General features: G+C 41.3%; 1 protein-coding gene and 1 long non-coding RNA gene across 2 annotated transcripts; one reads left to right on the top strand and one right to left on the bottom strand.

Annotated features, from left to right (window-relative positions):
* Window positions 1–513: 513 nt before the first annotated feature.
* On the bottom strand, window positions 514–7,774 carry LOC139025417 (uncharacterized). Its single transcript, XM_070440544.1, has 4 exons — window positions 7,614–7,774; window positions 7,090–7,157; window positions 2,844–3,085; window positions 514–2,443 (listed from the first exon to the last, which is right to left on the bottom strand). Exons 1-4 carry the CDS (start codon window positions 7,767–7,769, stop codon window positions 1,512–1,514), a joined length of 1,398 nt encoding a protein of 465 aa, XP_070296645.1. The 5' UTR covers window positions 7,770–7,774; the 3' UTR covers window positions 514–1,511.
* Window positions 7,775–13,540: 5,766 nt separating this feature from the next.
* On the top strand, window positions 13,541–14,575 carry LOC139025418 (uncharacterized). Its single transcript, XR_011476995.1, has 3 exons — window positions 13,541–13,650; window positions 14,037–14,114; window positions 14,503–14,575. It is a non-coding gene; the product is annotated as an uncharacterized lncRNA (long non-coding RNA).
* Window positions 14,576–14,811: the final 236 nt, after the last annotated feature.

Genomic DNA, 14,811 nt, shown 5'->3' with positions numbered 1-14,811 from the left:
ATTTAGATACAACTGTTGTCTGACCTCATTTTGTTCCCTGTGACACACMCMCACACACACGCTTGTACAGATGAGWTAAATCTGAGCTTTGATTCATACGAGTGAGGCGCAGCAGTGTTGTAATTGCTCGTTAGGATGATGTAATCAGAGCGTGTGATTTTGGGTGGATTAACGATGAGAGGTTTCTCTTTTAATTTCCCAGCGAATTACTATAACTGGGTGATTGTGTCTGTGTGTGAGTGTGTGTATGTGTTGGGGGGGGGTCTCTGTGTTGCTAAATATCACAGAATTGAGGGAAAGGCATAGAATGAAAATTGTGACTACTATGACAGTGAAATATTATAATATTTTCCTTCTCATCCATGAAAGAATGTTTCAGTTGCTTAGTTGAATAGGGTGTGTGCGCGTGTGTGTGTGTGTGTGTGTGTGTGAGAGAGAGAGAGAGAGAGATCCAAGCACCACCTTGTGGTATAGACTGTCATTACAATCTGTGGTAATCCGTTCCATTAAAACCAGTATTTAAATGTTTAATTTCAAAAAATGGAAATGATATACAACAACATGATACGAGTCCCAATAATATGCTGATACAATTCTGTTGTGTGTGAGAATGAGACATATAGCTGTTGTTATAGGCAGCATTATGGGACACCGAACACGACCCATCAACACCAGAACAACATATCTACAACACTCCTCAGTCCTCTACAGGTAACCTAGCAACCTGCATCTCTTCTAAAACACCTGCTCAAATACAACCGCCTTTTCTCTTTCCACGTCCACCTTTTTCAGTCACTTCCAGGTTCGACTATTGTTACTGTATAGTTACATTTGACACCACCATGACATCCAACATACAAATTCCATCAAAGTAAATTCAATTCAACTGCATAGTATCAAACCAACTCAATGTCCTTATAGAGGATCAGTCAGGACAATGACAGTGGACACGTGTAGTTTGCCCTCTGGGATAGCCGATTCTTACCCGGTTGGGTAGAGATGGCACTTGACTGAACATTTAGGAGCCCCATGTGTACCTTGAAGGACCCAGTCAGAACTGACTACAGACCTGGGGTGTATACATTAGTCACAAACCATTGCAACGGAAACCGTTCACTCCAAACAAAAAAACTTTCTGCAAGAGATTATTTTGGACAAATTCAGGTCGGTCCCTTCCCGTTTTGTTCTGTTTGCTTCTGTTTGGTTCCTAGTGAATACAACCCAGGGGTAAGAGATGAAGAGAGAGAGGTATTAGTAGTAGAAACAAAAAGGAAACACACCTAGTGGAGACAAACAGTAGATGGGTAAAGTTCTGATCAGACATTTTTTTAACAGACAGCAGCCGTTGACATCAGAGGCAAATGGACCAGGCCTACATCTCTGTCATTGTTTATTAAAACTCTCTGATATTTTTACTTCATCCGCTGCCTTGTAAATCATTTGGACCTGTTCYATTCTTTTCCAGCCCTCTGATTGGTCTTTTGTGTTCTAATAAATAACCAATCAAACGACTAACACAAACTCTTCTGGGTGTCCACAGGGGTGGGACGTTCTCTAACCAGATTCCCAGTGCAGGCACTGGATTGGCTAGCTCTCAGTCTGTCCAGACTAGCCCCTGTCCGTGTTTGGACAGTTCTCCCCCTCTCCTGGTCTTTCACTGCACATGATTGCCTGACTCTTCCTCTCTCCAGGCTGGTGGAGTTACGTGATTGGACAGTTCTTTCTCCCTGCAGTGTATTGACAGCACCTGATTGGTTGGTTGTCTCTCTGTCCAGGCTGGTGGAGGTTTTTGATTGGATCTCTCTCCTCCTCTGTAGGATGTTCAGAGCTTCTGATTGGCTGTTCCTCCCTGTCTGCAGAATGTTGGAGGCATGTGATTGGCTGCTCCCATTTCCGTCCAGGCTTTTTGATTGGTCGTCTCTCTCTTTCTCAGTTTCTGATTGGTGTAACAGTCTGTCCCTGTCTGTGTCCTGTCTGGCTGTTTGTCTCACAGTGGAACTGTCCCTGTTTGTCCTGTCTCTGTCTCTGTTTCTGTCCAGGCTGCTACAGAGGTTTGATCTGCCACTCCTCCCTTTCTCCTGGTTGATCCCCTCTGTCTCTTCCTTGGTTCTATCTTTCTCTGCGTTGGTTCTCACTCTCTCCAGGCTTTGTGACTGGCCACCCTTGTCTTTCTCCAGTTTGACAGCAGTAGCTGTGCTCTGGTTCATTTTATGGTTCTCCAGGCAGGRCTGTATCTCGGCCCTCCTGGCCACAGCGTCTCTCAGCTGGGCTGTGAACGTCTCGATCCTCCCCTGGACCTCCTGGAGCTCTCCCTCCCACAGGAAGYCCTGGCTGCCTGGGTTCCCCASYGGAGGCAGGGCCAGYCCGGYGGAGGCRAGGGCRGATGKTGGGCCACCGTTAGCATGCAGGCTAACCTGAGGAGGAGCTAAACCACCCAGACACCCTGGAACAGACAGGGGAAGACAGAAACTTTGTGTGACCTTTTGTCTGAACCTCATTGAAGGGAATGTGATTTGTGGATTCAAATAAAGCATGTAAAGTGTGTGTGGTTTGGTTTTACAATCCTTGTGGGTCCCAGAAGTTCTAGTAAAGGATAGTAAAACAAGGAAAATTCTGGGGACATTTCGCCGATCCCCACAGGGAAAATTTGTATTTTAGGCTTAGTGGTTAGGTTTAGGGTTAGAACTAGGGTTAAGAGATAGGGTTAGGTTTAGTTTAAGCGTTAGGTGTTAAGGTTAGGTTAAGGATTAGGGGTTAGGGAAAATAGGATTTTGAATGGGAATAAATGTTTTGGTCCCCACAAGGACGGTAAAACAAATGTGTGTGTTAGAGTGAGTGTGTACCTCCCAGGCCGTGTCGCCCCACCATGCCAGGACGTCCCCAGAAGGAGGCGGTGTGTGTGTGTAGACGGTAGCTGTGTAGACTTTCCAGATCAAAGTGGACCCTCTTGTTCTCCTTGATGTCCCGGGCAGGAGAGGAGGGCTGAGGAGGAGGGGGGGCAGGCAGGGGGGAAGACAGGGGAGGAGGAGGGCGAGGCTGCTGGTGTCTGTGGAGGCTGCAGCTGTCAGAGACACAAGGGGAGGGACTGTGGGAGAGAGAGAGAGGGGGGAGAGAGAGAGAGAGAGAGAGAGAGAGAGAGAGAGAGAGAGAGAGAGAGAGAGAGAGAGAGAGAGAGAGGGGAGAGAGTGAGAGAGAGAAAGAGGTAATATTGACCATATTGATAACCTATACTGTAATATAAATAGTATTGATAAACTATACTCTAATATAGAGAGAATTGATAACCTATACTGTAATATAGAGAGAATTGATAACCTATACAGTAAAATAGATATTATTGATAACCTACACTGTAGTATAGATAGTATTGATAACCAATACTATAATATTGACATTATTTATAACCTATACTGCAATATAGATAGTATTGATAACCTATACTATAATATTGACATTATTTATAACCTATACTGTAATATAGACAGTATTGATAACCTATACTCTAATATAAATAGTATTGATAATCTACACTGTAAAATAGACAGTATTGATAACCTATAGTGTAATATAGACAGTATTGACAACCTATAATGTAATTTTGACAGTCTTGATAACCTATATTGTAATATAGACAGTATTGATAACCTATACTGTAATATAGATAGTATTGATAATCTACACTGTAAAATAGACAGTATTGATAACCTACAGTGTAATTTAGATATTATTGATTACCTGTACTGTAATATAGACAGTTTTGATAACCTATGCTGCAAAATAGATAGCATTGATGACCTATACTGTAGTATAGATAGTATTGATAACCTATACTGTAATAGATAGTATTGATAGCCAATACTCTAATGTAGACAGTATCGATAACATATACTGTAATATAGACAGTATTGATAACCTATAATGTAATATTGCCAGTATTGATAACCTACACTATAATATAGACAGTATTGATAACCTATACTCTAATGTAGATAGTATTGATAACCTACACTGTAAAATAGAGAGTAGTCATAACCTACACTGTAATATAGATAGTATTGATAACCTATACTTTAATATGAAGTGTTGATAACCTATAGTGTAATTTATAAATTATTGATTACCTATACTGTAGAATAGATAGTATTGATAACCTATACTGTACTATTGACAGTATTGATAACCTATACTGTGATATAGGCAGTATTGATAACCTATACTTTAATATGAAGTGTTGATAACCTATAGTGTAATTTATAAATGATTGATTACCTATACTGTAGAATAGACAGTATTTATAACCTATACTGTGATATAGACAGTATTGATAACCTATACTCTAATATAGACAGTATTGATAACCTATACTCTAATATAAATCGTATTGATAACCTATACTCCAATATAGATAGTATTGATAATCTACACTGTAATATATATATTATTGATAACCTATAATGTAATATAAATATTTTCGATAACCTACACTGTAATATCGAGAGTATTGATTACCTGTACTMTAATATAGATAGTTTTGATAACCTATGCTGCAAAATAGATAGCATTGAAAACCTATACTGTAGTATAGACAGTATTGATAACCTATACTGTAGTATAGATAATATTGATAACCTATACTGTAATAGATAGTATTGATAACCTACACTGTAATATAAATAGTATAGATAACCAATAATGTTATATAGAGTAATGATAACCTATAATTTAATATGAAGTGTTGATAACCTATAGTGTAATTTATAAATGATTGATTACCTATACTGTAATATAGATAGTATTGATAACCTATACTGTAATTTTGAGAGTATTGATAACCCAGAGCGTAATATCGTCAGCGCTGATAACCCATAGCGTACTATAGATAGTATTGATAACCTATACTCTAATGTAGAGAGTATGGATAACCTATACCGTAATATAAATAGTATTGATAACCTATAATGTAATATTGACAGTATTGATAACATATACTATAATATAGACAGTATTAATAAACTATACTCTAATATAGACAGTATTGATAATCTATACCGTAATATATATATATATATTATTGATAACCTATAACATAATATAAATATGTTTGATAACCTATACTGTAATATAGAGATAATTGATAAACTATACTGTAAAATAGACAGTATTGATAACCTATACTCTACCGCGGACAGTATTGATAACCTATATTGTAATATAGGCAGTATTGATAACCTACACTATAATATAAATAGTATTGATAACCTACACTGTTATATAGATAGTATTGATAATCTACACTGTAATATAGACAGTATTGATAACCTATACTGTAATATAGACAGTATTGATAACCTACACTATAATATAAATAGTATTGATAACCTACACTGTTATATAGATAGTATTGATAATCTACACTGTAATATATATATTATTGATAACCTATAATGTAATATATATATTTTCGATAACCTACACTGTTATATAGATAGCATTGATAACCTATACTCTAATGTAGACAGTATCGATAACCTATACTGTAATATAGATAGTATTGATAACCTATAATGTAATATTGGCAGTATCGATAACCTATACTATAATATAGACAGTATTGATAACCTATACTCTAATGTAGATAGTATTGATAACATATACACTAATATAGACAGTATTGATAACCTACACTGTAAAATAGAGAGTAGTTATAACCTACACTGTAATATAGATAGTATTGATAACCTATACTTTAATATGAAGTGTTGATAACCTATAGTGTAATTTATAAATGATTGATTACCTATATGTAACAGTATAACTTTCAGTACGTCCCCTCCGCCGACCGACACGGGCCGAACCAGGGACCCTCTGCACACATCAACAACGGTCGCCCACGAAGCGTCGTTACCCATCGCTCCACAAAAAGCCCGGCCCTTGCAGAGCAAGGGAACACTACTCTAGGTTCAGAGCAAGTGACGTAACCGATTGAAATGCTATTAGCGCGGTACCCGCTAACTAGCTAGCCATTTCACATCCGTTACACTCACCCCTTTCAACCTCCTCCTTTTCCGGCAGCAACCAGTGATCCGGGTCAACAGCATCAATGTAAGAGTAAACTTAAACCGTCCCTCGACACGGGCGCGAACCAGGGACTTCTGCACACATCAACAACGGTCGCCACGAAGCATCGTTACCCATCGCTCCACAAAGGCCACGGCCCTTGCAGAGCAAGGGGAAACCCTACTTCAGGTCTCAGAGCAAGTGACGTAACCGATTGAAATGCTATTAGCGCTACCCGCTAACTAGCTAGCCATTTCACATCCGTTACATATACTGTAGAATAGATATTATTGATAACATATACTGTACTATTGACAGTATTGATTACTTATACGGTAATATAGATAGTATCTATAACCTACACTGTAATTTTGACAGTATTGATAACCTATAATGTAATATAGGCAGCACTGATAACCTATATTGTAATATTGACAGTAATGATAACCTATACTATGATATAGACAGTATTAATAACCTATAGTCCAATATAGATAGTATTGATAATCTATACCATAATATATATATATATTATCGATAACCTATACTGTAATATACATATTTTTGATAACCGATACTGTAATATAGAGAGTATTGATAAACTACACTGTAATATAGACAGTATGGATAACCTATAGTGTAATATAGATATTATTGATTACCTATACTGTAGTATAGTTTTGATAACCTATACTGTAATATGGATATTATTGATAACCTATACTGTAGTATAGATAGTATTGATACACTATACATCGATATAGATAGTATTGATAGCCTACTACACCGTGGTATAGACAGTATTGATACCCTATACTCTAATGTAGACAGTATTGKTAACCTATACTATAATACAGACAGTATTGATAACCTGTACTATAATATGGACAGTATTGATAAAATATACTCTAGCGCAGACAGTATTGATAACCTATACTCTAACGTAGACAGTATTAATAACCTATACTCTAATATAGACAGTATTGATAACCTATACTCTAATATAGACAGTATTGATCAGTGTTTCTCTACTTGTCGTCCAGGCCAATCAACTCTTTCCCTACGTCTTCGTAAGGGGTGTTCAGGGCTCGATGGATCTTCTGTCAACAGATAGATGATACAACACAGATGAGAGAACATTCACTCAATAAAGATCACCTTGTTAAGATCACAGTGGTAAGATCACCTTGTTAAGATCACAGTGGTAAGATCACCTTGTTAAGATCACAGTGGTAAGCCCTTGTAAGAGTACAGTCGCGTAGTATCACCTGATAAGATCACCTTGTTAAGATGCAGTGGTAAGATCACCTTGATAAGAACTTTTTAAAAGTGTGAAATTCTAACTATCTTAGATAATATTAACAGCTTGTGGCTTGCAAAATGCAAGATAGATCTAGTTCTTGAGGTGTTGTGTGTGTGTGGTGTGTGTTGTGTGTGTGTGTGTGTTGTGTGGGTGTGTGGTGTGTGTGTGTGTGTGTGTGTGGTGGTGTTGTGTGTGTGTGTGTGTGTGTGTGTGTGTTGTGTTGGGTGGTGTGTGTGTGTGTGTGTGTGTGTACCTGGCTGGTATGCAACCAGTAGGTGAGTGTGTGTGACCGTCGTAGCCGGGGCAGGGCTAGGTGATAGAAAGTGTGTTCAGCTGCCAAGGTAAAGATGGCTCCAACCACCCCCACACACAACATCACAAACAGGCCTGAGAAATGATCTATCCCCATCGATAAATTCTGGGAGAGAGAGAGAGTCAGAAAGAGGGAGAGATAGAGGGCAAGAGAGGGTGTGGGAGAGGGGGAGAGAGAGGGAGAGTGAGAGAGCGAGAGAGAAAGAGGGAGAGAGAGAGATATAGCACAAGAGAGGGTTAGAGAGAGGGTGAGAGAGGGTGAGAGAGAGAGAGAGAGAAAGAGAAAGAGGGAGAGAGAGATATATTGCGCAAGAGAGTTAGAGAAAGAGAGAGAGAGGGAGAGAGAGGGAAGAGAGTATTTATTATTAGGTTCTGTAGTTAGCTGCTGCTGACAAATAAAATACATAATATACATAAATATACATACATACATTACAATTTATCCATTCAGCAGACGCTCCCATCCAGAGAGACCCACAGCTAGTCCATTCATCTTAAGATAGCCAAGCGAGACAACCACATATAACAGTCGTAACCCAACCATGCATCGTATACATAATAAAATGCAAAACACAATACAAAATGCATTAAATGGTCTGTGTGTCTCTTCACAGTCCCCATTTTGCCGTAAAGTATGAGGTTGACTGTGGTTCCAATAGTGGCCACTAGATGGCAGAGTGAACCAATAGTTTCACTTTCTCCGCCACCTGACATCATCACAACACTGGCTCTGAGTAAAACTCGAGTCAGTTGCTCGAGTTTTAAGTGATGACCTTAAAGGGGCAATCTGCAGTTGCTACATACATTTTGGACATAAATGAATGATATGTATCTATTGATTGCCCCCCTAATGCCCCATGAGCTTAGTTCAACTGTCGTACCCCATCAAAACACTATTTATTTAACCCTTGTTTTAACAGGTAAGTTGACTGAGAACACATTCTCATTTACAGCAATGACCTGGGGAATAGTTACAGGGGAGAGGAGGGGGATGAATGAGCCAATTGGAAGCTGTGGATGATTAGGTGGCCATGATGGTATGAGGGACAGCTTGGGAATTTAGCCAGGACACCAGGGTTAACACCCCTACTCTTATACATTTACATTTTACATTTTAGTCATTTAGCAGACGCTCTTATCCAGAGCGACTTACAGTAGAGTGCATACATTTTATTACATACTGAGACAAGGATATCCCTACCGGCCAAACACTCCCTAACCCGGACGACGCTATGCCAATTGTGCGTCGCCCCACGGATCTCCCGGTTGCGACAGAGCCTGGGCGCGAACCCAGCCCAGCCTGGGCGCGAACCCAGAGACTCTGGTGGCGCAGCTAGCACTGCGATGCAGTGCCCTAGACCACTGCGCCACCCGGGAGATCACTTATGATAAGTGCCATGGGATCTATAGTGACCACAGAGAGTCAGGACACCCGTTTAACGTCCCTTCCGACGAGAGCACCCTACACAGGGCAATGTCCCCAAACACTGCCCTGGGGCATTGGGATATTATTTTTAGACCAGAGGAAAGAGTGCCTCCTACTGGTCGTCCAACACCACTTCCAGCAACATCTGGTCTCCCATCCAGGGACCAACCCTGGTTAGCTTCAGAAGCCAGCCAGCAGTGAGATGCTGGGTGGTATGCTGTAAGGTGATATGCTGTAGGGTGGTATGCTGCTGGCTGTAAAATACTAGCTTGTTTTACTTCAATGTTTGTAAACATAGTAAATGTAAACAAACACTATATAACCTCAAAAATGTTGATATCATGGATGGTCAGTCCTGTCTATGAATTTGAGAGTGGTTAGATTTCTCCAGCCCCTTCCCTCAGCTTTTTACTGAAACAGGGGAGAGCGCTTCGTTTTAGTTTCAACTGCTGACTGCCCCTTTAAAGAAGGTAGGAAGTATTCAAACAGGGCCATGTTCTTCTCTCTCTGCCATCCCATAATAACCATCTCCATCCCCATGATCTACAGGGACACAAGTCTTCTGACCAGAACGAGTAGCACACATACACCCACACCCACACACACACACACACATACACCCACACATACACCCACCCACACACACACCCACACACACACCCACACACACACCCACACATACACCCACACATACACTCATTCATGCATGCCGCACGCACACACAGTCTCTATGGGAAACTACAAGTACACTTATCAGGCAAAACACTGCCATCGTTTCTCTGTCTATTTCCTCTAGAAGCACCTGGAACGACACAAGGTGACGTGAGCCAACCAATGTGACCCAGAGGTACACCTTGGATTGTGGACTTCTGTCCTGCCTCATGTTGTTATTCTGTAGAACTGCCTTAAGTCTGCTCTATGTATTCTAACTTATGAATAAATACGAAGAAAATCATCCCTCTGATACAGAGAGTTTCTCATGGCCCTAAGCCTTCCTCTCTCTGGGGAGAGGCTGTAGTTGTAAACACCATCACACACACACGCACGCACGCACGCACGCACGCACACATCACAGCTTTTATCTCATATGCCAAGGACTAGAAGGGGGAGTGAAGGTAAAAGAGTCTTTGCCAGCAGCTATATATCAGGTCTGTAGATAGGAGTGTGTGTGTGTGTGTCTGTGTGCCTGGAAGCGAGTCCTGTTTGTCTCTGTCCCAGCGGGAGGCTAAGATACGGGACTAGTATGCTGGCTGGGCTGGCTGTATACCAACACTATGGGGGAAGCAGGTGTGTGTTTGTGATTGTGAAGAAGGAGTACCATTTTGTCAGCTAAATCTATGAGGAGTCTGTCTGGCAGTTAGAGGTCAGTCAGAGGTCAGACCAACACAGACACCACAGAATATAGCCCCTCCAGAGGTAAATCACTAGCCTCGATGATGTGAGGCCCGACGGTACGAAGCTCACATAGCTAAACTGGGCGATGCAGCGAGTTTCCTTTACCAACGGCCTGACACCTGCCAACCACCGTTCGCAGAATCCGATATAATAAGTTTTTTTGCTTTTCCCAAGCATGAGGGTGGCGAAAGATTATCAAGGAGATTTTCACTTTTTTTTCGAATAAGGTGCAGGGATTCCGGTTAACTAAAGTCAGATAGGAACTGCATCAGAGAGTCAGGATAGATTCGATTGGGCCCCGGTTTAACGTCGTGAACCTTTCGACGAAGAGCACCCTGTCACAGGGCAATTCGTCCACCTCATAGAACCAAAGTGCCCTGGGAGGGCGGTTGAAGGATATTATTTTTGACACCCAGAGAAAGAGCTGCCCGTCACCTGACTGGCCGTGATCACTGCCCGGGCACCGAATCAGTTGCGTCCACGCACACATCTGGTGGTACGCCCCTCATCGGGTCACCCCACCCTGGTTAGCTTCAGAAGCCAGCCCATGAGTGAGCACTGCTCTGTGATTGCGTGATAGACGCTGTAGAACACATCAGATGTTGGAATTGTATGTCGCTCTGTAGGGTGGTATGAGCTTGCTCTTTTTGGCTGTAAAATTACTAGCTTGTTTTACTGCATTCAATGTTGTAAACATATAAATGTAAACTATCACTATATAGAAAAATCTTGTGGGCAGACCACCAAGAGTGACCGAGCGCTCAAAATAGATACCATCGATATGATATCATGGAATGGAATAAGAGATGGAAGCTTCGTCATGTTGGTATTGAATTTGAACGGCAGTGTTTAGATTTTCTTACTCCCAGCCTCCTGTGCAAGCGTCAGTTTTTTACTGAAGACAGGGGGAGTAAGCGCTTCGTTTTAGTTTAATCTGCTTCCTATGCGTCCAACATTTAAGAGGTTGGTCCAGAAGTATTAAAAAAGGGCCTTGTTCTTCTCTCTCTCCATCCCATAGATAACTCATTCTCCATCCCATTGATCTACAGGGAAGCCAAGTCTTTTCCGGCAGCTGACCAGATGAGTTAGTATACATCAAAAAAATCATCGGCTTTGCAACACAGGTTTTTTTTCAATGGATTAATGTATTGTGGCACATTTTTCTGTTCAGTATATGACTGTTAACATATAAGAATATGTCAATTGCCATGCCAAAGATGTGAATTCTTTCTGTAATGTAACACAGTTGCTCACTGTCAAAGTAAATGTTATGTATACATACACACGTGTGGCATGAATTCCTCTTTCTGCTCGGTACTACACATACAGTATTCATTACAGTATCTCACACGATTACATCCCGTAACCACATCACTCCTAGCACACACATACCCACACAAACCTCTGTCTTGAACACACACATCGGGGCAACATTATCCACCTTACCACACATAACTAAGTCTTTGCAGGTGTGATATCTACAATGCATGACCGGATCATTGCAGTCGCACTTAGCACACACAGAGAGAACTTCACTTCTGGGTTATAGTACAGTAGCGAGTGTCTCTACTGGGAAGACTTAGAGTTACAACTCATCAGAAAAAGGTGCAAGAGCACTGGAACTCCGATTTATCTCGGATCTCTTCTGCTAGGACAGCACCTGGAAATGCATAGTACATATAAGGTGTAGTGAGACCAAACAAAACAATTGGTTAAACCCCAGAGGTACAAAAACTCTTAAAACATTTTGACTATGGCATTTTGGTGACTTCTCTGTAACTGACCTTCATGTTGGACTTTAATTAAACTGTAGAACTGCTCAAGTCTCGTCTACCGTGTATCTAACTATGAATAAATAAGATAGGAATAAATCATCCTGTCGATACATGAGAGCTTTCTCATAAAAGCACAAAACATTTACGCTATTTTCGGTGCGCATTTCGCTCTAGAGAGGGAAGGTTTAAGTGTAGTAGTAAAACACCAGACACAATAGGATAACTAAAACTCATACACGATCCTTTCGCAACGACAATAGGATACTAATATCACGCCACGGCACTTTGCGTACTCTTGGCGAGATACGCTGGAGTATAACTAACCATGCATTGGCGACGATCATAAAGTTGTGATGTCCATAAAACAGTTGGACAATGCACTTACAGTTTAGAGAATGTTCAGACTGTTTCAAAAAATGAGCCAAAGCGAATGAGAAAAATGTAAAAGAACGTACCAGATGGAGTTAAACTGTCTTCAAAACTGTAATGAAACGTACCGGATGGAGTTAAACTGTCTTCAAAAACTGTAATAGAACGTACGGATGGAGTTAAATGTCTTCAAAACTGTAATAGAACGTACCGGATGGAGTTAAATGTCTTCACAGTAATAGAACGTACCGGATGGAGTTAAACTGTCTTCAAACTGTAATAAAGACGTACCGGATGGGGTTAAACTGTCTTCAAAACTGTAATAGAACGTACCGGATGGAGTTAACTGTCTTCAACAGGTAATAGAACGTACCGGATGGAGTTAAACTGTCTTCAAAACAGTAATAGAAGGTACCGGATGGAGTTAAACTGCCTTCAAAATTGTAGACACACACACACACACACACACGCACACACACCACATGCAAACACACACACACCATAAACGCACACTCCCAATGTGCAGGGTGGGAGTTTATGTTGTATTGTTTACTTAAGTGTATTGCAGTCATGAAGTCTTTAAATACCCAGAGGACCTCAATGCAATAATGTTAATGTTATTTTATTGAAGTTATGCATATCTGATGGGTGTGGCTTTGCATTTACCTGCGGTGTTTGTGTGCGTATGTGTTTTGTGTGCATGTGTGTGTGTTTGTGTGTTTGTGTGCGTATGTGTTGTGTCTGCGTGTGTGTGTGTTTGTGTGTATGTGCGTGTGTGCGCGAGCGCATGTGTGTGCGTGTATGTGTGTTTGTGTGTGTGTTGTGGTGCATGTGTGTGTGTGCGTGTGCACATGTGCGTGTGCGTGTGTGTGTGGTGTGTGTGTGTGTGTGTGTTAGGACAGATCCTCCCCTACTAGATGCCTTCATCATGGATAAAGCTCTATTGGACTATGAAGTCTCCATCGATGCTGAGTGTAAACTAGCGACTGTGGGCAAGCCTTTCGCTATAGAGGGTAAGATAGACATACACACACACAAAATGTTAGTGCCAGTGCTGTTGTGCCATCATGCCAACTCATTGTCATTCAGTGTCATGCCAAACATGTTTGACTTGACAATGACAACAAGGAAGTTGGCAAAAGAACTAACAGATCTGGGACCAGCGAGCTATTCACTGTGACAGCAACGAAGTGATTTACTGTGCGTGTGTGTGTGTTTGCGTGCGTGTGTGTTGTGTGTGTGTTGTGTGTGTTTGTGTGTGTGTGGTTGTGTGTGTGTGTGGTGTGTGTGTGTGTGTGTGTGTGTCGTGTGGTGTGTGTGTGTGTGTGTGTGTGTGTGTGTGTGTGTGGTGTGTGTGTGTGTGTGTGTGTGTGTGTGTGTGTGTGTGTGTGTGGTCCAGGGTATGGTATAGGTGTTGCCAAGGCTCTCCTCTCACTGCCAACGTGTCTGAATGCATCAGTCGCTACAAGTCAGAAGGGTAGGTAACACACACCACACACACACACCCACACACACACACACACACACACACCACACCCACACACACACACACACACACACACACACACTACAACACACACACACACACACAACACACAACAGCACAGCAGTTATTTTCAGAAACAGCCACTGCTCGATTACCTGTCGATTTGAAGTTGAACATAGTATTTTTGAGTTTCAGGTATAAAAGCACTGGGGAGCAGTAACATTCTGTGTGATGGCTCTCATGTTGTTATCACTACGATTGTTTAGCCCAACGGTATTCACAAGTTACGGATGTGCATATCACCCTGATTTTCTTCTCACTATTTCATTGACTGTTTTGTTGATCTGACACTAGTATTTAACATGACGCGTTGTTCCAGGTACATGGACATATTTACATGAGAATGGTACAAGGTGGTGCCATGTGGGAAGCGAGTATTCACTAACACTGAGGTGAGTGTGTGTGTGTGTGTGTGTGTGTGTGTGTGTGTGTGTTGGTGTGTGTGTTGTGTGTTGTGTGTGTGTGTGTGTGTGTGTGTGTGTGTGTGTGTTGTGTTGTGGTGTGTGTGTGTGTGTGTGTGTGTGTGTGTGTGTGTGTGTGTGTGTGTTGGTTGTGTGTGTGTGTGTGCTGTGTGAATGCATTTGTTTAGAGTATAAGTCGACAGGACAACACAACAACCAAACTCTTT

The sequence above is a fragment of the Salvelinus sp. IW2-2015 genome, unplaced genomic scaffold, assembly GCF_002910315.2.
Source record: "Salvelinus sp. IW2-2015 unplaced genomic scaffold, ASM291031v2 Un_scaffold2639, whole genome shotgun sequence".
Classification (NCBI taxonomy): domain Eukaryota; kingdom Metazoa; phylum Chordata; class Actinopteri; order Salmoniformes; family Salmonidae; genus Salvelinus; species Salvelinus sp. IW2-2015.
This window is presented reverse-complemented; position numbering and strand designations above follow the sequence as displayed.